This window comes from Pleuronectes platessa, chromosome 10 (assembly GCF_947347685.1).
Source record: "Pleuronectes platessa chromosome 10, fPlePla1.1, whole genome shotgun sequence".
NCBI classification, from domain to species: domain Eukaryota; kingdom Metazoa; phylum Chordata; class Actinopteri; order Pleuronectiformes; family Pleuronectidae; genus Pleuronectes; species Pleuronectes platessa.
Window position 1 is genome coordinate 17,579,020 of NC_070635.1, and position 23,847 is coordinate 17,602,866.

General features: G+C 43.1%; 1 protein-coding gene across 1 annotated transcript in view; it reads left to right on the plus strand.

Moving 5' to 3' along the window:
- LOC128449765 (triple functional domain protein) overlaps positions 1-23,847 on the plus strand; it is a 96,440-nt gene that overhangs the window by 31,976 nt on the left and 40,617 nt on the right. Inside the window, exons 3-9 of the mRNA XM_053433061.1 lie at positions 11,340-11,414; positions 13,142-13,256; positions 15,858-16,050; positions 17,276-17,380; positions 17,480-17,944; positions 18,881-19,003; positions 23,156-23,347. Of these exons, the coding sequence (XP_053289036.1) occupies positions 11,340-11,414; positions 13,142-13,256; positions 15,858-16,050; positions 17,276-17,380; positions 17,480-17,944; positions 18,881-19,003; positions 23,156-23,347 (1,268 nt within the window). The remainder of the gene's footprint in view (positions 1-11,339; positions 11,415-13,141; positions 13,257-15,857; positions 16,051-17,275; positions 17,381-17,479; positions 17,945-18,880; positions 19,004-23,155; positions 23,348-23,847) is intronic.

The following is a 23,847-nucleotide window of genomic DNA, read 5'->3' on the forward strand; positions in this document are numbered from 1 at the left end:
TAACATTTGTTGTGCATTTATTGGAGCCAGATCTGTTCGTTAAAGCCACATCTAGATGGAATATTGATTTATTCCTTTTATTCTTTAAGGAAAATGTGACTTTTATTCAGGATCTTTTCAGCAGTTCATCATTGGCCCCTGTCGGGACAATAGACTCAGCGCTGCAGTTAACAATTGTAATGTGTCTGTGGCCTCTATCTGAAAGGGGCGACAGAAGAGTGAATGACTGGATAACTGAAAAATAGATGGTGCCTTGGCCTCTGCATATGCTCACATTGTTTCCTGGTAATAAAGCACTTAGGAGAACACATACGTTCTGTTAGTAAAACGCCTGGTGTCCAGTGCAGCTGCATTAACACAGCTGCTCCCAGGCTGCAGTTTGTCAGGACAAAAAACAGGAACACCTCACAACACAGAGCAAACCAATACAAAGGCCTTGCAGTGACTAGAGTCATGCTGTTGTGGAGCATTAAAATGTTCATTCTTGTTTTAGGTTGAGGTTTTAGTTTATTTTTGTGGCATTCTTTATACATGTTAAGCTAAATCTTGTCAGGTTTTGTTGTAGCCGCTGTTTCTGAGGCTGAGCTGTGACTTCTACACGTCAGTCAGTTTGTGCCTGAAATGAAAGTATCTTTCAGGGCTCGGTAAAAGCTATCACACTCTGCTGATTTATGTGTGTGGGTATTATGCTGGAGAGAATAAAGGGGGCGTTTCTGGGAAGGGAAGGGGACACAAAAGGCCACCGCATGATGTGTGCACACTGCTGTCTCTTTGCAGTTCGCCGACACACCCCTCGTGCTGAAGCTGCCCCGTTTCAGTCGACTATATAGGTCACTCTGCTCAGCCTGTTCTGTGCTGCATAGACACAAAACTGTTTTAACTACAATAGGGTATTAATAGAAGAAACAGTTACTTGAGGGATGCATTACAGCTCACGGTTCCTGAATGTTAAGAGGATACTAAATAAAGAGCCTGCTACATCAGAGGCAGATGCTGAAACAGGTCGACAGGGACACAGGCGCACACAGAGGGAAATCTTTAAGGCAATTACATACCATATATTTCAAAAACTGAAATAAGAGATAAAATGATAAAAACTATTATTTGCCTTCTTTTCTTTGCAGACGCTTTATAATTGGGGTAATGTATCATATATCATTAATAACCATCATTATATATGTAAATCTGTTATATATTTGTGGTGTCAAGTATCATAAAACATCTCAAGCTATTGTTTAGACATTACCTCCAGATCATTTTGGGTAAGGAAGAATAACTTTCCTTGGATCAAGCAGGAGGCAGCACATGATGTATGCACTCAGCTGCAGAAATCACATGTTGTTGTTTACAGCAACATGGACACAGCTCTTATCACCAAAAGCTCTCAAATCTTGTTGTCTGTCAGAGTTGACATCTTCATCTTCATTCTCATATGTCCTGGCTTGGATATTCTCCGGGGCAACTGTCACAGACATTTGAGTTCTCAGACATACAGCACCTCTGGATTTCATATCCAGAGTTCAGTGCATGTCTGAAAGCAGCTTTTATATAGTCTTACATCTCATCTCTCGTGCTGTTCTGTGGAGTTCTATCAAGAGCAGGGAGTTTTGTGTCAGTCCCTGAGCCAGCCTCTCTTCTGACTGGCTGACTGTCTTCTGTGTTGGTGAGTGCTGAAATGAGCCAAACAGACGGTTGGACTTTTGGTTTTTGAGAAAAAAAACTAAAGTTAAGCTACTGGTCTCTAAAGTTACCTTCCTTGGGAAGGATGTTCGATGATATGTTAGATTATTGTCATCCAACCATGGTTGGCTTGTATTTTGGGCTGGTATGTGCTGGAGGCATAGCTGAGGCACATAATATATCATCAAAAATGTTTTCTATACAGACTATGTGCAATTCTCTGTGGACTGTTTTGACACTTACACACTGTTTGATATAGTCTCAATTTCTGCAATAGGGGACATTTAAGTTACTCAGAAATCTGACTGACAAGTTATAATATCTTGTTAATATAATTACGTACAAAGAAGCTTGTATAAAGTGAAATGCTGTAGCATAAAAACTTCTACTAAAGAAAGTAAAAGTATCTATTGCTTTGATGTGAAATATCTCATCTCACTTTTGCATTGTAACAACAAACCCCCGCTTTGGCGTCTTGATCAGACAGGTAGAAGATACTGCAGTGATCACTCTCTATACAAACAGAAGTGCTCTTCTTCAACGCCTCTTCCTCCGTCACCACCACTCGGTGTCTGCAGGGGCAATGAATGCATATGTGTGAGGAGATGACTGCTCTGAGTGGATGAGGAGAAGTGGTGCTATTTGTCATGAGGAGAGCTCTGCAGGATGAGATCACAACAAGGCGAGCTGAGGGAGGATTTATAACGCCCCCTGGTACAGCTGCATTTAAAGTACATATCCCCCAAGAACCTGGGATAAAAGTTGAGGTCACAGGGTCTAAGCCATTACTTGTGGTGATGACTGTGCTCTCAATCTGTTTTGTCATTCGGGACAAGTGGACCTTTTGTCCTCATAGAGTAAAGCACTATAAAATGTCTGTCCTTCTTCACTTTTATGGTTTGATCATTGGGAAAAGTTCACTGTCAGGCTTGTAAGAGGCAAAGCAGTAGTTGACTATGCTTTTATCATATTCTACCAGACGCTGCTGCTCAGAGCAACAAAGACCTGTCGTCACCGGACCCATCAAACTTTATTTAAGACTTTCTGACTCCGAACATGTACAAACACAGTAGTGTCCTATTTCTATGTTCCCCAGAGGAACTATGTTCCCCAGGAAGACAAGTGTCTCACAACGACTTGTGATCACGTTTTCTCATCCATGTTGCAGTGAGGGACACAAAAGAGGCAGCATTAAGATTAAGGGCTAGAGCCAGCGACACAGAGGGTTGCCAATAGTGAGGCTTGGAGGGACACTAAGTATTTTAGAAGTCAATAGAATCAACAGAGGAAGGGGAGAATGGACAGAGAGAGCGAGAGAGATAGGAGTGCTGCAACGTCACATGAGAAAAGTGGAGACGTGGGAATGAAACACAGAGATGATGTTGTTATTCAGACCCGGTGAGGTGTGAAAGCAGCAGGGAAAAAAACAGCTGTAGAGCCATAATAACAACACATACGGATTTTATAGTCTGTCAAGTTGATTACAACCTTAACCACAATACTGCTGAAACACAACAGCAACAACACACAGAGCTGCGTGTGTTTTCTGCAGCACGAGTGGATTTTTTGGTCGTCTTCAGATGTGTGTGTGTGTGTGTGTTGGTCTGTGTTTACCTCATTATTACCTCTGCCAAGGAGGTGATGTTTTCGTTCCTGTTTATTTGTTTGTTTGTTTGTTTGTCAGCAGGATTACACGAAACTATTGAAAGAACCCATAAATGTAAGCACAGATCCAGTCAGTATATCCAGGATTTGTTTTCCCCACTGTCTTTTACTTTGTGAGATCGGGCTCTTTTAATAATTTCCCAGGGAATAATGCAGAGATTTTGATTAAGAAAATGTAAGGTATTTGTTTTTGCAATTTTTTCGAGCTATTAAGTTTAAGGCGACTGTTGTTACTGTTTAAAGGTATGTGCTATACTGACTGCTAATCTAGTTACCTCCGCCAAGGAGGCTGCTTTTTCACTATGCTGTTTCTCTGTTAGTTAACAGAATTATGCAACAACTATATGACAAATGACAAGAAGACTGGGTGGAAGGATGGGGAGTAAATGGACTGATAGGGGTATTTAGTTTAACTTTTCACAGAAATCATTAATCTATAGCAGCTGGGGTGCACTTGGACCAATGTTGTAACAGATTCATAGTGACAGGACTATAGACTTAAGAGTGAAAGACTCGTTCTCTCGTGACAGAGATAACTGCATGCCACTTGAGAGTATGTGCATACAACTGCAGCTGAAACTATATGAGATCTGGCTGTCTGTGTGGATGGTAGCAACTTTATGGACGATATTGTGAGCACACTATACTGTGCAGTGCAATACAGTGCAGCAACGGAGCAAAACCCCAAGTTATAGATTTCTAAAGTCATTATGAGAAGTGTGATAAACTGTGGGATGGCGGGCCGCCACAGTTTACATAATTATGTGAAACACTGCTTTGACACATTTAGATTGGGTAATAGCCTTGGCGGAGGTTTGTTCCCATAACACCCTTCTAATTCTAATTCTATTGCTTTTACCGCATGCATATTTCAGCTTCATTAGTGTAAATTGTGATTTTAAGACTGTGTGTGTGTCTGTGTGTGTTTTGTGTAGCACTGCAGAATTGTACATAGAAATACAGCACAGTAGTTCATTATAAAACACTGGAACTGCTCAGATTGTGCCCTTTAGTGCTCTCACACACAGCTCAGTGGAACTGCCTTCACGTGCACTGGCCTGCATAAGACTGCTGACCATTGTTTATCTCCACACTGCCCCTCAGCTGCTCACTGTACTTAATGAGAATGGTGCGGACATGATTTACAGAGCTCCCTGTTCTCCGCTCTGCTCTGAATGCTGAGTTGTTCTTTCAGAAAGCTCTTAATCTGCAGGATAAATGAAGGTGAGGATATATTTGTTTCAGTGTCATCCAGAGTGTCATCCTGTGTTACACTCCATTATGAATTCTTTATATACGCATCACATTGTGGTCAAGGGTTGTGTTGAGGTTGTTTGTTTCGAGGACAATACTGGTCGTAATGTACCAAAGCATTTAAACAAAAAAACGTTCATTGTGCTTTTCGAGTGAAAGTTGCATGTGGATGTGTTTGAGCAGAGGTGTTTGTCTAGTGCTGAATTGATTAAGGATTAGTCGATTTTATCTGAAGTATATTTTATAATCGATCAATCCTTCAAGTCCAACCAAAAAATCCCAAATGTTTTCCTTATTTCAGCTTCTCAAATGTGATCATTTTCTGCTTTTCTTGGTTTTACATCATCATAAATTGTATATTTCTGGGCATGGGACTCTTAAAAAGTATTTCCAGTTGATGCAATGCCTTCATATTACTCCTTAGGTTCCACAAGTTGTTGGAAGAAGCATATAAAATACTCAGCCTTCAGTGGTACAGGATGGCTTTTTTTATGTTAGGGCACCACGCTGCCATTACAAGCGCCGTGCCAGAGCCGAACCAGAGAGATTGTTTTTAGTTTCCAACCCTTCCCCATTTGTCATGACTTATTCATACCCTCTTTTGCTGTGCTTTGGGGTTATACTCAGGTCGACTGGTTGTGGTAGGAGCAGAGTGTTATTTTTACTGTAAGCCACACTGTAACAACAATATGAGAAACCTGATGAAAGTTGAGCTCACCACAGTCCCCAGGCCCCCTGCCAGCTCCGGCTGAAGGTCACCGAAGTAGAGGCGGCTGGAAGTGGCTTCATATACAGTACGGGGCAGAGGGATTCTCCGTCTGTACCATGGTCTGTACCTGTAAAACAAAGGCAAGTAAATAAATGAAAGGGATTTACTGTTGAAAAGTGGGAGGTGACGCAGAGCGAGAGAGAGAAACGCAGCAGCTCTTACTGTGTTGGTCTTATTATCACCCTGTTGCACCAAGGCAACACGCGTTTGCTGTTATTCTTGTCAAGGTTGTCACACGGGGGACGTGACAAACAACCTGCCTGTGACGCCCTGTCATGTAGACTGGGTTAAACACTCATAAGTCCCACCGCAACACAGAGGGCAGTGGCAGCCTGATACCTATACACACCAGGGGGTTACGCAGTAATAGTAAATATATTCGCTGTGTGTACGCTGTTTCAACATGAACAGGAAGTTCCTGAAACATCACAGAACATGACCTTTGGGTATATGGCACTGCCGGGACAATCTAGTTCATGGCTAGAGATTTCGTGGAGGACTGGGACGGGATTTTTTTTTTTTTGTGCTTTCTCCCTGGGTTCTGTTTGGGTTTTAGCGCAAAAGACTAAATCTCTCTCTCAAAGGTGGCACTTTTCTTAGACCTGAGACCTGCAAAGGGTGTCTGTCACCCCGCCGCACAATAGCAGGTCACACACAAACAAACACACACCTTCCTTCTCCAGCGGAGTATTGACTCATCAAGTCCGCTCCCACACCTCCATTGTTTTAGAGCTCCCCACATTCTGAGCTGGTCCCAGTGAGGCCAAGTTGAGCCAAACCAGGCTGAACAGTGACAAACACCTCCCACTTCTCCCTTTTCACACAAATTTACAGTGAGGTTCACATGCTGGGCTCTGACCCAGATCCAAACTCTGAAGGAGCCATCTGAAATCAATCTCTGTCACGTGTCCTGTAAATCTTCACGTATCGGAGACTCTACAGTCTACAGGGGCTAACTTTCATCCGGCCGCGATCACAAGTAAACGATGAGAACAGATTTGCTGCATTAGCATGGTGCACATCACAGGTATAAAATGCATTTCACGCTGACAACTTGCTCTGGATCTCACCGCAGTTATCCTGACCGGCAGCCGAAATGTGCATTATCAGGTTCGCTGACAGCCAGGGGAATTGTCCCGTAGTATTTCTGCAGTATTATGTATACAGGCCCCGTCTGTTCTGCTGTGCTACACATACAGCCCGGCCTGTAATTGCTCCGGGTTTGAGGTTATGAGGTTATGAGCCAGAGGATTGGCATCATGCAGCGTGCCAGGCTGTGCAGATGCACCATGTACAGTCTTGCCTGTGGTCTAAAAAGATTGGAAACAAAGGGATCTGGTGCTGGGCACTGAAGCCGTCTGTTCTGACGAGCTGTGGAAAACGAGTTATGCATTTGTGTTCATTTTTGGGGTTACAAATTTGGCTTTATGCATGTTAGCAATAGAATTTGATGCTTAAATTCCTGCACAATTTGGGTCAAGGGGGGAAACTAGCACATTCATTCTCTATTTCAGCTCAACAAAATGCTTGAGAAACAATTCCGAATCCTAGTTTGGATGCTAAAAGGTATAGGATATTAGTTCATACAAGGCACAGGCACAGAGTGTTCTGTAGTAGTGTGTTCAGATCAGCACGTGAGTGTTTCCTGCCTGGAGTTAGAGGAGAGGGATAAAGGAAATGGATTGTGTCCTGTTGTACTGCCTCTACAGGACCACAGGATGTAGGGCACGATCCTGGTGGAGTTCGAGACGAGAAGAAGGCTTGAGCGGAGTGAATCTGTGTCAGCTTGCTCTCGCTCTCGCTCTCGCTCTCGCTCTCGCTCTTGCTCTTGCTCTCGCTCTCGCTCTCGTCTCTGTTTGTTTTCTATATTCGTGCAGAGCAGCGGGAGTTGAACACGGTGTTCTCGCTGCTCGAGCTGCGATGGAAATGTTTCACAGTGAATCGAGCTTCACAAAAAACATTGTAGAAATTATTTAAAACCAAGCATGAAACAGTTTGGTCCCATGTATTGGCTTCGACTCTGGGAGATAAATGTCAGCTTCAATTTTGGGTTTTCCGCCTCTGAATTCTGCTGTTGTGTGTTTTACTAGAATATCAGTGCCAAAGCAAAATGGTTAACTGACTCTTAGGCCAAATAAAACAACAAATTTCATCCATCGCTAGTTTAAAATTGTTTAACTATATTTCTACTTTGCAGGTAAAGATACTAGATGAATGAGCCCCTGGTGGAAAAACTATGCATCCATTTGTCTCCAAGTCCTCTTTTTCCTGTTTCTCTTAAGAGCTCTTCGTATTCCACTGTTTTGGACACTGAGCTGTTATAGCATATGTAGTAAGTGGGGAGAAAGAGCTTCTGTGAGAGGCACAAATCATTTGACTAAACCACCAGCCGCCTGCTTGCAATGCAAAGTGCCACCATGACAAATAGCTGCAGCTCTTACATGTTAAGTTCCAAAGCACGAGCATTATCGTTTATGATGCATTATGAGTTGTCAAGCACAGGAATACTCCTCATGACAGACCATCATTGTCCCTTCGATGGATTTGTCCACGGCATGTCTCCATTACTAAACATGCAGAGAGACCATGTGTCTGCATGTATGTGTGTGTTTGTGTCGTTGTGTGTGTCTGTGTGCGTGTGTGTCATAAACGACCGACAGGCTGCCACCGCTCATGTATTTCCTATAGTAAATCTAACTGATCCACGACCTGTCATGTTGTGCAGCTGATCTTGTCAGCCTGCAGTCATCACCTTGTATTTCCTGTTACTATGCAGATATGCAAACGCAGATTGTGTCACAGTAAAAACTGAAAAAATGACTTTCTAATATTTCTTGATTTCCTTCATTTGAATTTAACATTTACATATTTTTACATCGTTATAAAGTTATATTTGGTAAACTATATATTTATATATATATTATGCCCTTTTATATATATTTAGCACATACCCTTTTTATACCTATTTATTCTGTATGCCATATCTGTCTACATAATTATAAGTTTCTATATGTGCATGTCTTTTTTCAATATATCTCTAATATATCTCTAGTAAAAATTACTATTATTATTCACAAAGACAGTCGCCCCATGCAGAAATCCTATAAATCTGCACTTTTCCAAAAGTATGTTTCTCTATGAATAATTCATCCGTCTGTATTGAGTGGTGTATATTATGTAGATATTCTCTGTATTTAAATTTGATTTATTCTGTTTTATATTTTCATGTGTTCTCTTGTCTAACTCATTCTGACTATCCGCTGCTGAAAACAAGTGAATCTGCCAGAAGTGGGGTTTGAATCTTATCATATTTCTTTGCATCGCATCGTATCTCAACTTTTTTTTATCTTTTTATATTTTACCTTATGTAACTTCATCTCATATAACGTCTTATCTATCTCATTTAACAACAAAACGTGATGAGAGGAAAAGCTTAATATGAAAAACTTTATTAGTTGGACGAACGTTTTGCTGACTGCCGGCAAAATGGATTGCTCTCCATACGAGTGTGTTAGGAACAAGCTGCCTGTGATTGAAAAGCTTTATTTCATGCTCGGCAGATTTGTAAATGAGGGGTTGTGTGCAGTGGAGGGAGGAGATTGTCGTGTGTGCGCCCGTGTGTTCTGGTGTGTTTGTAGCGAGAGGTGATGATGAGATTTCATGAATCACAGTGTGTAGGGTAATACTTTGGCTCTCTAGGACATCATACGGGTTAATGCTGCACTTGAACATGACTAAAATTAGGAAAGGCTCCGCGGTGGTGTTTGCGCACTCGGAGCGCTGGTGCTTATTTTACTGTGTTGACATCACCCGTTAGTAATGAGCCATCATACTGTGGAAGCAACTTACTCCTCGCCAGCAGCAGTTTATATTTTGCAGCTCTCTAATTTATATACAACCGTAGAACACTTTATGTGGAATTTATTCCCCTCCATTCTGATCTTCAAAATCCAGCTTGTATGAGAGTCGTATCTGTTTCTGGCCTGGGTGGCAAGCTGCAGTCGCTGCTGGGCTGCAGTGGTCTAGCAGAGGTCAGTGTGGGCTTCGAGCCAGCGCCAGTATCTTACATAAACCCCACCACAGTGAGGAATGTGTCTGGGCACACTTCACAGGAAACACACAAACACACACACGAGTGCTAACACCTAAAGTGCAAGAGGAGGATTGTTTCCTTTATGCGTTGGTGTTTGCTTTACACCCTCAAACGCTCTTTTGCTGAAGCACACGTCAATATTCTTGACCTTTTTCCAGCTGATGTCATGCTAAGTCTTCCTACCAGGCTCTCTGTGGGTGACATCCAAGGTTATTGGGTGAGAAATGGTTGCAGCAGGTCATAAAGGGACGGTCAGCACCAGAGAGGGGCGATCATAAAACCTGCGAGTGTTAATTGCGAGGGACTGCTCTCCTCTTCTCGCCCTCGCCAGCCATGGGGAGAGAGAGAGAGAGGAGAGAGAGAGAGAATGAAACCATTATAGCTGCCTCAGTACCATCTTGTCTCAGCTGCTCGGGACATTATGCCGCGAGTCGGGTTGTGTCCAGTCAGGCCACTGCCCACAGCAGGCTAATGTGCTGTCATCCAAGCTCCTCTAACTCCCTCAGACCGCCGTTGAAATCGATATTACAGGAGCCGTTAAAACCTGTTGGAGTTATTTAGCTGGCTCTGTGTCTTACTGCAGTCTGAGTTCTCCTCTTGAGTCCCTACCAGCCAAACTCTGCCCCCTCTCCATCCCTCGGCAGCTGTGGCTCAGGAGGTAGAGAGGGTCGACCACTAACCAGGAGGTCAGTGGTTTGATCCCTGACACCTGCAGTCCACATTTCAGGCTGCAAATACCGAACCGCAAATTTGCCCCCTGACAGCAATATCACACACCGTGCTGTATGAAGTTGTGTGTATGGGTCACCTAAAGTGTAAAGCGCATTGAGTGGTCAATAAGGGCCACTGTCCATTTATCATTTGATTTTTACCATCTTGTCTTCCCTCCATCCATCTGACTTCCTTTCTTTCTCTGTCTTCACTTTGTGTTCTGCCACATCTCTTTTTTCTTTTTCTCAATATCTTTACATTGTCACCTATTTGCAACCTATGAGAGGTCTCATGATGCTCATGGGGAAAGTTTCCTTATTTAACCATTTTTCGAAGTGTGGTAGGAAGCATTTTACGAATTCTAAAGCAAACACTCACCTCTGAGTAATCACTGTCCTCTGTTGTGGCATAAGATGCATTGAGACTCATATTTGAGGGCGATTCACTGCTCAGCAGTCTAGCCACAATCCAGTCATTTCCATTCGCTGCCACAGTGATTAAATGTTTATATTAAACCTGTCAGACCAGCACAGAGCTTGTGTTTTTCCTCTACACTATTCATCCCCTCTTCTCTTCATCAATGAAACATCCAATCACCAATAGGATCGACTCTATAGAATTTATAATGCCATTATCACGTGTTTCTGTGTGTGTGTTGGGGGGGGGGGGTGCATGTGTGCTAGAGGGATATCTGATGACATCATCTGCTAACTGCATCTGCAGAGAGGCGGACTCTCACCGGTTCACTTGCAGCCTCTCATATATCCAGTGGTCAAAGCTGTGGTCGTTATGGCTAATGTGTTTTTTTTACTAACTGCTGCTATATAGTGTTCACTTATGTAGTGCACATATAAACAGTATTAACTATATATTATTTTGGCTTTCCACTGCTTTGCTTTTTTCCATTTGCCACATTTTTATTATGAAAATATTCAGAATTTTAAGAGACTTGTTGTCAAAGCTCTTCAACACTTATATTTTGATTGAAACACACAGTTTGCCGGGTCAGTTAAAAAACATTATTTACAAGATAGGTATTACATTTAGCATAGTTTCTCCGCTGATCAACTGACTGGTTTCTGTTTGTCTTTTTCTTTGTCTTTGTCTGAGGATTCATGTTGAAAACCTCCTGCCTGGCTGACTCTTCTTTTTTTCTTTGTGTTTCAGGGTTTCATCGCAATGAGGATATGAAGGCCATTGATGTGCTTCCCAGCCTCAAGGAGAAGGTCGCCTTTCTCTCAGGTCAGATATAAACAATGAATCCATATTTCCGTCATTTTAGTCAGCCCAGCGCTGAATAGTCATAGACTTACTGTAAAGATGAACAAGGAATCTCTACTTCCTCCCACTATATGAAGCTAAAATATCCCAGATATTCTGCCGTCTTGCACATTCACAGCTAGAGTCTGTGAAGTAGTGATCGGGAGATGGAGCCGAGGTAGCACATCCTCCAGTACACATGCTGGACCAACCCCGAGTCAGTCTTAGCATTCAATCATGACGTTTCCCTGCATTTTCATTGCATCAAATAACTGAAAATTAAAACCAAACTTGAAAGAAATGAGCACCTGAACAAAGATCAGTGTGATAAAAACCACCTTAAATGACAGAAACCATCTTTGAGAAGCATTTTTAACTTATTAGTTTGTTTCATGTCCCACCCACTAACATGCAAGAGCTATACTGCAGTCAGCCACTAGGTGGTGATTGAAACAAGTTTTTTGTGTCCCACTATTAGTACTATTCCTACATTTAAAAATGTATCTTTCTAAAAAATGCTACGTAAATCAAAATAATATCACATCTGAAGTTAATTTGATTGTTCATACATGCAGAGCAGCACAGTAACGAGTTGCTGCTCAAATTCATGATAGTTTTAAAAACTGAAAACTGTCACTACATTTCAACTTTGGTACCGTTTTGTTGAATGCTACAATGTCCCTCATCATAATTGCTACTTGTCGGTTTATTTATGTGCACTCGACTATTTCTCTGCTCTGTTTCCGGCTCGTCGTGGCTCTGACCCGACCTTAACCTCATTACTGTTAACTGCACAGGCCTTGCCCTGATTGTAAGCCAGTCTGAGGAGGAGAAGTTTTTTTTTCTCTCTCTGGTCATTAATAGTCAGTGTTATTTGCTGCTGCAGTCTGACTGAAAGGCTTTTACCAGCGTTGTCATTATGAGAGTAATTTGACCCCTGACTCTTCGATTCGGTACAGTCATAACTAACTGGTGACATATTCACAGATGGTACCCATACAAATTGGCTTATGTCATCGCAGGGCACTGCAGCACTCACTGCCCCTTTTTAACTCAGTATACTCTAGGTTGTGTATTCCTGTTTATTCTGTTAATTTATTCTGCTTGGTGTATGAGCTGAAAGGTCAACATGGATTCCTAAAAAATCCATGTGTAACTTTACTTCGTGGCTGCTCAGGCCTTTAACTCCATGAATGTGTGGAAAGTGCGGAAAAATCGCATGCTACAATTGACAAGGGTTGTCTTTGGTGTTTATTTAGTATAAACATTAGCCCGCTATGAGCGAGTGCTCAGAAAAGTTTCTGTGAGCAAGCATTCATGCTCCGTGTAGACAAATGTGGATCCGTTAGCACAGTGCTAAGACGAACACAAACGCATCCTTCCCTATGGACTCGCAACTGCTCAACACAATCTGACAGTCGCTGGCTCGTCAAGCTGAATTTTGAGACTCTGGAGGTTGCTGGTCGATTGGTCACTTTGAACACTCCACCCCCCAGACTCTCTCTAATCTTCCAGCCGTCTTCATTTTTATTTAACAACTTCAATTTGGTGGATCGTTGCTCTAGACGTGGTATGCCTTCCTTCTGGCTGATGCTGTTCTGTCCCCTTCAGAGTAGAAACGCTCCCTCGTGATTATGGTTTCGCGCCCGGACACTATAGTTGTTTCAGTAGATGTTATGTAAAGATTTTTTTCTGAATTCACCCCAAAGGCGGCAGAGACAGACGTGGAGGTCCCGTTCTCACCTTTCCAGCACGGAGCAACCATGACAGAATACGACCTGAAGACCTGCGCAGGCTCATAGCCTACCTGGCTACTATTCCCAGGTAGGACATGTTCTTACAAAAGCACACACGCTTTGGTTTCAGTGGAGGATTCAACTGCGTAGACATTCTCACACACACACACAAACTCACAGACAATCTTACATGCATACGTTGACTTGTAGACCTGCTCTTGATCCGGGGGATAATTTGAAACAGAGTCCCTTGGCCTCGTATGCAGAGCCCCTGACACACATCTCATCACCGTCTTTGTGTCATATTTCCCCACCTTGCTTGGATTTAAAACACGGAGGCATAACCTGAGGCTACACGGAGCTGGGATGGTTTTATTTAGAATTCTCTGTGAAGGTTCAACCCCCCATCCCCTTTTCATTTCCTCCTCGTTCTCTCAAGAAAAAAGATAACACCCCTCTATGTAGGCTGCCAGTCAAAGCGCTCCATCTCTCTGCTATTGATAATGTCTGGCTGGAGTCAGTTCTCATCTATCAAACTTGCATGGAGATCCACACTTCAGTCTTAAAATCGGTTCTTTTCCTTCCCATTTGATTGTGAGTTGTTTGGGTCACAGACTTCTCCAGGAGGTACGCACTGCTCTATATGTAGCCACAGGATGTTTTTGCAGAGTTGTACTCTTCTGTGCAGGCTGATTTTTCAAGCGTAGAAGCATCTTTCGTTCCCAGTTAACACTTCGCTCCAGGCTTTGGAGTCAGTTGTTATATTGGTTTAGGCTGGAGGGAAAGCTGCAGTCTTATATCCCAGTGCTTCTGATCTCCCCTGTGCAACACTTCATAGGGCTCTGCAGGTGTAGTGCTTTAATAGTACAGTTTGTTTTGAGGTGAGAAGTGGTGCAGGTCAGTTACTGTACTTTATGTCTCTGTACATTTCAGTCAGGAAAAGACAGTATAACTCAAATTTTTAAAACTCCCCAAAAATGGTTCTTCAAGGAGGATTTTGTTGTTTGTTCATTCTCAAAGTGTATCTTGGTCACCCATTATCCACAGGATTAAAACAATGGAATCTCTATTTGGTGTTAGACACTAATTGAATAACTGAACATGTTCACAAAGGCTATCAACCACTAGTTTTCATGATTTCTGTCAAAGGCACTTTATAAATGAAGTAATTCTATTATTATGATTATTGATGGCTGCAAAATAATACAACAAATCCCTTCCTAACTTGAACAATCAGGCAAAAACACAAAAAGGGACAGAAGCTCTTTACATCCACATCACATATTCAAGATCAAATCACCAGTCATTAGTGTCCTACTCTATCTTTTATGTGAACAGATACAGTCGTTACTCATTTTTGTGTTATTGTATTGTTATTGTTCAATAAATAAAATGTGTTGATATAGGACTGGGTGATAAAAAAGTAACAATAATTATTGCAAATAACTATGTAACAAAAGTCCAATACTTATCAATATAGTGCTTGTGCATTTCGCCAACACGATGAACATATTATCAAACTAATTCTCTGCATTTAAAGAAGAGTTTAAAATGTTTAAAACCAAAACCTTCAGTCAGGGACAGAAATCTGTCTTTAAACTTGAGAGAATAAATCTGACTATATATCTGACCGATAAAAAAACATTTTTGGCCATGTCAGCCAGCTGTATGTTAGAAATGTACTCTTTGGCCATCTGCCAAGTGCTTTTGGTTCGCACCAGTAGAATGTATTAAAACCATATTCCAAAATGTCGTTTTTCATATTCTTCTCAAGCTGTAACACGAGTAGCTTGCTGTGAATCCAGACACACTGGATGTGGCTCGTGTGAAATCACTCCCAGGCCTCCCAGAGTCGGAGCTCTTTAGTAACTCTGTGAAGAGGTACGAGTAGAGGGGGTTCAAGACCTGCTGGAGGTCACCAGCCAGTGTGAGGCTGAGAGGGAACACAGTGTCTCCAACTCAGGAGGAGGTCGGCCTCCTTCTTCTCCGCTTGCTCTCTCCCTTGTCCAAATGTTTCTCTCTTTCTCCTTTTTGTGTCACATCCCTCCTCCCTCCTCTCTCTCTCTCTCCCTCTCTCTCTTCCCCGCTCTGTTTTTCTATACGCGTTTGGCTGCCGATGTGTTTTCAGAGAGTGAGGTCAGAGTGAGTTAGAGCAGTGGGACCTGCGTCTGTTTCTGTGTCCTCGCTCAGACACATTGAGATTAAAGCCTTTAACACTGAGAAACAACCTTTTATGGACTTTTACAGCAGCGGGTCTCCTGGTAAGCAGCAGTGGAAATTTCAACGCTTGAACGTTTTATTTTTTTCCCCTCCTTCCCAGATGCTCTCGACTCTTACACATGATTTCTTACTTCCACCTTCTTTTTCATTCCGCATCTTCACAGTTAGAACAGGCGCTTGAGAAGATGTATTATTTTACTGTGAGTCTTCTTTGCTGTGTAGATTTATAGTGTCTGTTTTCCTGTTGCATGCAGGCAGTGATGGTGATGATGTAACTCGATGGATTGACATTGTTTCCTTTTGCTCATTCAGCGTCAAATCGATCACATGACGGAGTTTGTCACGTCAGTTGTTACAGTTTAAACTCTCAAGGTTTCTCCTCAGCATTCATTCAGAAGTAAAGTATCCAGCCTGCGGGTTGATTGGCTCCCTCTCCTGAAACCTGACCTCTTTATTTGTCTTTCCGCAGCGAGGAGGTGGCCCGACATGGCTTCACAGTTATCGTGGACATGCGTGGTTCTAAGTGGGACAGCATCAAGCCCCTGCTGAAGATCCTGCAGGAGTCTTTCCCTTCTTGCATCCACGTCGCCCTCATCATCAAGCCCGACAACTTCTGGCAGAAGCAGAGGACCAACTTTGGCAGCTCCAAGTTTGAATTTGAGGTACGTGATGTTGTGCATATTTGTCATACATTTCATTTCAACCTTTTTACTCTGGGTCTTTGTTGTCATTGTTGTTGTACACAAACCACTATCCTCACTTCCATGTTGTCTAAACTATTTGGAGATAGTGTGAGTGCTCACTGCGTCAGTGTGTTGTAAGATTAAACATTTTTTTCGTAGCTATTACAGTTAGTTAGTTTAACATTACCACAAGTCTTGATTTATGAGGTCTAATAGGACTGCTGCTCGGTGACAGTGGCACTATTCTGTCCCGTGTGGGCATGTGGTGCTGGTATATTTAGGCCTGACCCAGTTACTATGGAAACAGGATATATGGGACATGGTGGAAGTATTTCATCTTGGAGAGTTGGGTTTGGACAAGACACTCTTTTAGACGTGTGTGCTTATTACCACAATTTCACTGGTTTGAGTACCATTGACATCACCTACTCATCAGTCCCATCAGATTGAATCCAGCTCCAAATCAGACTCTTCATTTTGCACTGTCACTGTTGTTTTCTCGAACCTGACGACAGATGGTTTGTCACACGAGCCACCTGAGAGGGCTTTGTGGGAAACTGTTTGGAGATGAGCAGAAGATATTGGGAAAAGTGTTGGCAGGTGATTGGATGAACCATCTGTCTGTCCCGGTCCGTCCTGGGGGCTGGAGGCAATCAGGGCAAATGAAAAATTACTCTCCAGCTCCAGCACAGATTATGTCCAAGTTGTCACACAAATAGTTCGTCCCTCACATGAAACTGATTGGTCTGAGCATCTGTCAATCATCCAGGGGCAAATATCTTGAAGCCGGTCCAGATGGATTCTCGCTTGTGAGGAATCCAGTTGCGTCGCGAGGTTGTTTTTGGTCCAGGGAACCTCAACAGTTTCTGTTTTTATTTCCTCTGAGCTGACCTCTGTGTTTCCATTTTATTAATGAAAACATGAACGCTGCATAAAATCTCTGGAATGTTTGTTCTGGTCGTACCACCTATCTAAACGGTTGACACAAGGGGCCTCTGGTTCTACACATTGTTTTCATAATCTAGCGTTAATGGTGGAGAATATTTTGGTCTGTTAAAGTTTGATTAGTTTGAAATATGGTGATGGTGACTGTAAATTGTGGTGGTCTATTACCCTGCTTTTATTATTTTCTTTCCAATCAATACCTTCTTCATTTCCTATACCCTCCGACCTCATTCGTCCCCCACACACCCCTCCACAACAGACGGTGATGGTCTCCTTAGAGGGTTTAACCAAGATCGTGGATCCATCCCAGCTGACAGCCGACTTCGAGGGCAGCCTAGATTACAACCATGACGACTGGATCGAGGTTGGGATACTTTCTCTTTTTCTGCTTAGGTTTTGTAGAAGTCGACTTAAGGCCATTGTTTGTTTCTCGCCCTTTTCTAACACTTAACTGTCGTCTCAGGTGCGGCTGTCGTTTGAGACCTTTGCCAGCGATGCCACGCGGGCTCTGGCGCGCCTGGAGGAGCTGCAGGACACCCTGTCCCAGCGCGATCTCCCCCGGGACCTGGAGGGGGCGCGGAGGCTCATGGAAGATCACGCCGGGCTGAAGAAAAGGGCCACCAAGGCGTCCGTGGAGGAGCTGGACACGCAGGGACGACGGCTGCTTCAAAGGCTGAACTTACAAACTGCGGGAGGTGGTGGTGGCGGTGACAGCGGGTACGGTAACCGGGCCGTCGGAGCCAGCGGAGACTCCAACGACCACCACCACGGTTTCCACGCAGACGCACACAACCTGGTGGCGAAAGTGACGGGTCTGTTGGACAAGTTGCACGGGACGCGGCAGAATCTGCAGCAGCTGTGGCACATGAGGAAGCTGAAGCTGGACCAGTGTTTCCAACTGAGGCTGTTTGAACAGGACGCTGAGAAGGTCAGAGAGCTGTTCTACTCTACTCTACTCTACTCTACTCTACTCTTCTCTACTCTACTACTAAGTTCCTTATACTCTAATCAATTCTATTCTATTGTTGTCTATTGTGTTTTACCCTTCTCTACTCAACTCTACTCTGTTGTACTTTACTCTACCCTACTCTATTCTGTTCAATTCTATTCTATTCCTCTCTACTCTACTCTATTCCAATTTCAACATGATGATAATTAACTGTACAAGATGCAATTGGTTCCCTGCTGCCTCTTTACTCTTTTTCCCCTCAGTGCCTCTATGTTAGAATATGCAAATGCTGCCTTTCACTTCTTTATGCGTGCAGGTATTTCCAGGTCATCCAGTCTTGGCTGGGTAATAGAAAATAATACTATAACTGAGAGATTTAAGTCCTTGGATCAACTTTCATCTCCATGTTGGCTAGATAAGCAGTAATGTGTGTGAATATAGAGGTAAAAGTTGGCAGACTGAACCTGCTGGTTGTTGTTGACAGAATGTTATGTCATATATCCTAATAATATAAATTCTTAAAAGCTTTTTCTGTAATATAAGATTGAGTTGTGTATGTTCCTCTGACAGCTCTATTTTATATCTCGGTCAAATATTATTTGAGCTTTGCGTGTGTGTCTGGGTGTGTGTCTGCACACAACAGAGTAAGTAAATGAGAGCGTGTGAGCCTGTGCGTTTTTCAGGAGCGTGTGATGTTGTGTGACTGGGAAACGTAGCAGGCAGTATGAGCTGTGCAGATCTGGAGGCACACCCAGAGGGCTGCCATGAAAAGTGTCAGAGCTGTAATTAAAGACACCTTTTCCATACACCACGCATGTAGAGAGCGGGAACAAAGAAAGGGTTAAGCATGAACCATACACTTCTGCAGTGGTCAGGGATAAGCAACGCTTTCTCCCTCTTTTGTCCCGTTTGCAGATGTTCGACTGGATCATGCACAACAAGGGGCTTTTCCTCACCAGTTACACAGAGATCGGAGGAAACCACCAGCACGCCGTCGAGCTGCAGACCCAGCACAACCACTTCGCTATGAACTGCATGGTAAGATGCCGTCTTTGTCTCCTTCAAGCACACTCGCACAGACTACACAATCACAAACTATTATCATTACTGTCAGTCACACCAGTCTCACACCGCCGTACAACCACCACACACGCACACACACACACACACACACACACACACACACACACACACACACACACACACACACACACACACACACACCATCCTTTGGGCTTTGACTTGCTGCAGACTGATATTTCCGCTGTCTCCCTCATGTTATTCAGCTGTTTTTCACTCTACCCCAACTCTGCCCCACTCTGTCATGTCGTACCAGAGTGCTTCTCACATAATTGACCCATAATGCCTTTAAACTCCTCCCATAGCAGTTTGCTGCCCTCTGCTGCTCCGCTCCAAACCCCTTCCTGCCCTCCCATCCACTACCTATGTCCGTGGGACTCTGCTGTTGACTATTACAGACATTATATTATTACTAGCTGCAAGCCAACATGTAAGCCCACTGAGAGTGTGCAGCGCTGTTGAAGACGCATTTAGTGTCTCAAACTGAGGCCCGATGGATCCATTTTACCTGTCTGGACGGCAATGGATATAAATGGATGTAATAAAAAGGAAAGCTAAAAACTAGCTAAACTCGTTCTGCCCATTACCTCTGATTTGGACAAAACACCTCCCACTGTAATTATTGTGTAGCCAAGGGAAAGCAGGGCTGCTGGCCCACATCCTCCACTCATACGCCTTTCCCCCCAAGATTAGCTCTGGTTCTTTTACAGGCTCCGGTCAGGATTCTTAGAACCTGGTTGCATCCAGTGAACCAGCCCGTGTTTTGACTGCTGTAATCAAGAACGCATCATTAACAAAGGGCGTTTCACAATGCACAATGAAAGTAAAGGCTGGTACAAACTGCTACTAAGAATATGACTCACACACTGTTTTAGGGGGTTCTTTTTAGAAACTGACTTTTTCGGGTTCTCAATCAATTTGGTTGTGGTCTTGATGCTCGAAACCCAGAGCTGAACCCATTCCATTCAGGTGAATAAGGGGGTACCAGAGTTTCACTGTGGACAGGGAGTGTTTGCGGGGAGCAGTGTCAACATGAGGGGCCAGGGTCAGCATCAGTGACCACCCAAAGCCAGTTGTGTCAACACTGTTGGGTTTAGATGAACCAATAAGCTCTGAAACAACAGTATTAGAAAGGACAGATGGAACTAGATTATAAATTCACATATTTTTACAGTACACACACACACACACACACAAACAACAGCCGGGTACACTCAGAGTAACCACCGCCCCCTCCACCCATTCTTCCACAGGAAGCTGCATTTCCCCTTCCTGTTGCCTCAATGGAAATACAAATGTGTGTTTGTAGAGGTGTTGCCTGTGTCCTTTTGTTTGTCGCGGCTTCAACCTTGCTTTTGCAGTATTCTTATCAGTGATATTTGCCAGTAAACCGAATGCGTATGTGCCATGTATCTATCATCAGCATCTATAATATTGCTACAGGTTCCTACATAGTTGAATTGTGCCTCTGTTATTGAGCGGCCGAGTGTAATGTATGAATAAAACACATTAATGACAGCAGTTGATACAAATGACTTGGCAGGAGGGACCGATTTTATTTATTCATTTTTTTAATGGGAGCATTGGACAGAAGAGTCCGCCACGTCCGACCCCCCCCCCCCCCCCCCCCTCCCTATAACTCTTTGATATACATTTAATATATTTAAAAACAGGAATACATCACCCTGAGACAAATAAAGACTATAGAGTTAAATTCCTAGCAGTGATGCCTGGTACAGAGAGGGTTTCATTATGTGCTGTTATCGCTTCAGTCGCTGGCATTTGTTGTGATACCGCATTGATTTATACAACATTACACTCTGTATACTGTTACACCTATAAAACCCACAAAAGCAATCATGAAACTTTAATGCTCCTCGTGGGTAAACTCTGTAATTTCAGCAGCAAAAAGTGTTAGATCACAAAAAGACTGAATATGTTCATGATATGGAAAACACTGGAGCAGCCCTGAAGGTGCATGATACTTTAACTGTAGTTGATATGTAGGTTACCTCTATAGAAAAGTCCATGTGAACCATGTAGAATCAGGGGTTGTTTTTTTGAGCTCCCTATAGGACATAGAATTAACACTTAACTTAAGATCGACCTCAGCCACATCCTGTGTCTCTACGTGGCTATTTTACAGGACAGGAAGCACGTGTGGCTCTGCTGTGGTGGACATTTGTTCGTCTTGTATTGTTGTACACTCACAATGAAAATACCCCTGTGGCCCTTATTGTTTTCCTGCTCTGTGGCGGACTCCATAACTCTTTTCTTCCTTTTATACCAAAGCACCATCTCCCCCTGTGTGATATATATACACGTGTGTGTGTGTGTGTGTGTGTGTGTGTGTGTGTGTGTGTGTGTGTGTGTGTGTGTGTGTGTGTGTGTGTGTGTGTGTGTGTGTGTGTGTGTGTGTGTGTGTGTGCGCTTATAGATGAGTGTGTGTTCTCCACACACATACAGGCGTTTGTTCCTTCTAAAAGTCACCATAGTTTCCTGTGGTATTAAACCACATAAGACCTATCGTATGTTTTCTGTAGTGGTATTTAATCTGTGTCTTTATAGTGTTATAATAGGATTACAGTTATTCCACTGTGCACTGCTGCTCTTTTGTGTATCACAACTTACCTACTGCTGTGTATCTGAGAGCAGTCAGACTCCCCTGGTTTCACATGTGACCCGTACTTCTTAGCGCACCGCTGTCGCTATTATCCTCGAGCCCACGTCAGACTTAATCTGGTGCTTTTGACGACCCTGGGTGAAGATTTTCCTGGATTTTGGACAGGTCTCTGCTTGACAAGAGGCCAAAGTAAAGCTATTCAGAAACCACTTTGAAACCCCAATTTCCGAAACCCATCTTAAATAAGCTCAGTGCAGCTTTGATGAGAGGTCATAATTCGTGTTGGTGGATCCTGCCTCTGTCTGTGGACTGTCGCTGGTGTTTGGTTCATCTTTCCTCCCCGTTGTGATCCAAACAAGCAGACTAGAAGCCATAATGGGCTCCAGGAGCAGTAATTGAATAGAATAATAACAGGCTGTTAACACAGTCGTTAATTAGCGTTTGCTGATCCGTGCCTATCTACACAAAACAGCTTGGAGCCCATATATTAAAAAAGACTGAAAGATTAAGAGGGAAATGGGTTCTTTTCATCTGTCACACTGGAGCATATGCCTCCCCAGTGAATGACTTTTTAATGTGTGTGTGTCTGTGTAGGGAATAAGAGGTGGCTTATGACAAGGGTCCATGTTTTAACCTTTATTCTAACATTACTTACTGTGTATGCAAATATAATTCTAGCCAATATATTTCACATTAAGAACCATGAATTGCTTTTAAAAAATATAGCCAATCTTGGCCATTTATAGGAATAGTTAAAGCTTCATGCATAATGGTCCTGGAAAATGAAACTACAGCAACACACAACCTAGCAGCCTGTTCACTAACCAAATATTAACAAAACACAGGACTTTGATTGGAGCAACTTTATGGGGATTCTTTTCTATCTTTATTCAAGAGCGCGTTCTAGATTTCTTTTAATTCAGCTTGAGCTCTTCTTCTGCTGCTTCCTATGTGGACGTAGACAGGCTGGGACAATTTCACTTGTCAACACTACACCTGGCTTTCTATTGGTCGGGGGGATAGAGATTGATGGATTGACAGAGACTTGTTGCACAAAAATAAAATCCAAGAGCCGAAGAAACAATCCAAGAACAGAGTAGAAATCCGAGGTCAGACGTTTCTGCTCGCACAGAAGCACAGCTGACTCTGGAGTGCAGGAAATCCATCCAAGCAACAAAGTATCCGGGTACAAGCAGAGCAGATGTAAGCACATGCAGGGGCTGTTTGAGTGCGAGCGCAGGGTTATGAGCGAAAACATTTCAAAATCTGGATGTGTAATCAATAAGTCCTGGTTTCAAACTGAAAGACCGCACTCCTGAATAAAGCCAGACTTTAAAAACATAAAGCTTTGCCATTTACTTTGTCTGTCGAGAACATGTGAAGCATAGAGAAACACATGAAGGATGATATGATGTATTTTAATTAAAAAACCTGTTGCCTATCTTGATCTTTGACATCTGGCCTCTCCGTCCCTCCCCCCAACACAGAACGTGTATGTGAACATCAATCGGATCATGTCAGTGGGGAACCGGCTCCTGGAGTCGGGCCACTACGCCTCGCAGCAGATCCAGCAGATCTCAGGCCAGCTGGAGCAGGAGTGGAAAGCCTTCGCCGCAGCGCTGGATGAACGCAGCACCCTGCTGGAGATGTCCGCCAGCTTCCACCAGAAGGCAGACCAGGTAGGACGCAGCTCTGATGATGTCCCTTCAACTGCCAAACTGAGACCTCACTTATACGCACAAGCTTCTTGTTATTATGAATATATGTTCTTTATTTATAAATATGTGCAAAAAACACATGTATACTGTAAATACTGTGTAATCCGACGAGGATGAGGCATACAGTTTAAAGCTAAAACGTTTTTCTGTCATTGAGTTTGCCTGTATACGTCAGCATTAATGTTTTGGACACTAAAATAAATAATGGGGAAAAAATTAGAGAGAGAGAAAGAGAGAGACTTTTGGGGCTTTAGAACAAGTTTGATGCACTGGTGCAGCTTGTATTAGACCTAATAGCCATCTATTGATTTGCTTATGGTTGCAGTAACAGCACTTTGGCTTTATTGCTGACACCTATTTCTTGCTCAGTGGCTCCGTTCATGTTCAATCATTAACGTCAACTTTCTTTTTAGCAACAGAGCCAAATTATTCTATTTTTTCCTGTTATATTTGTGGCAAAA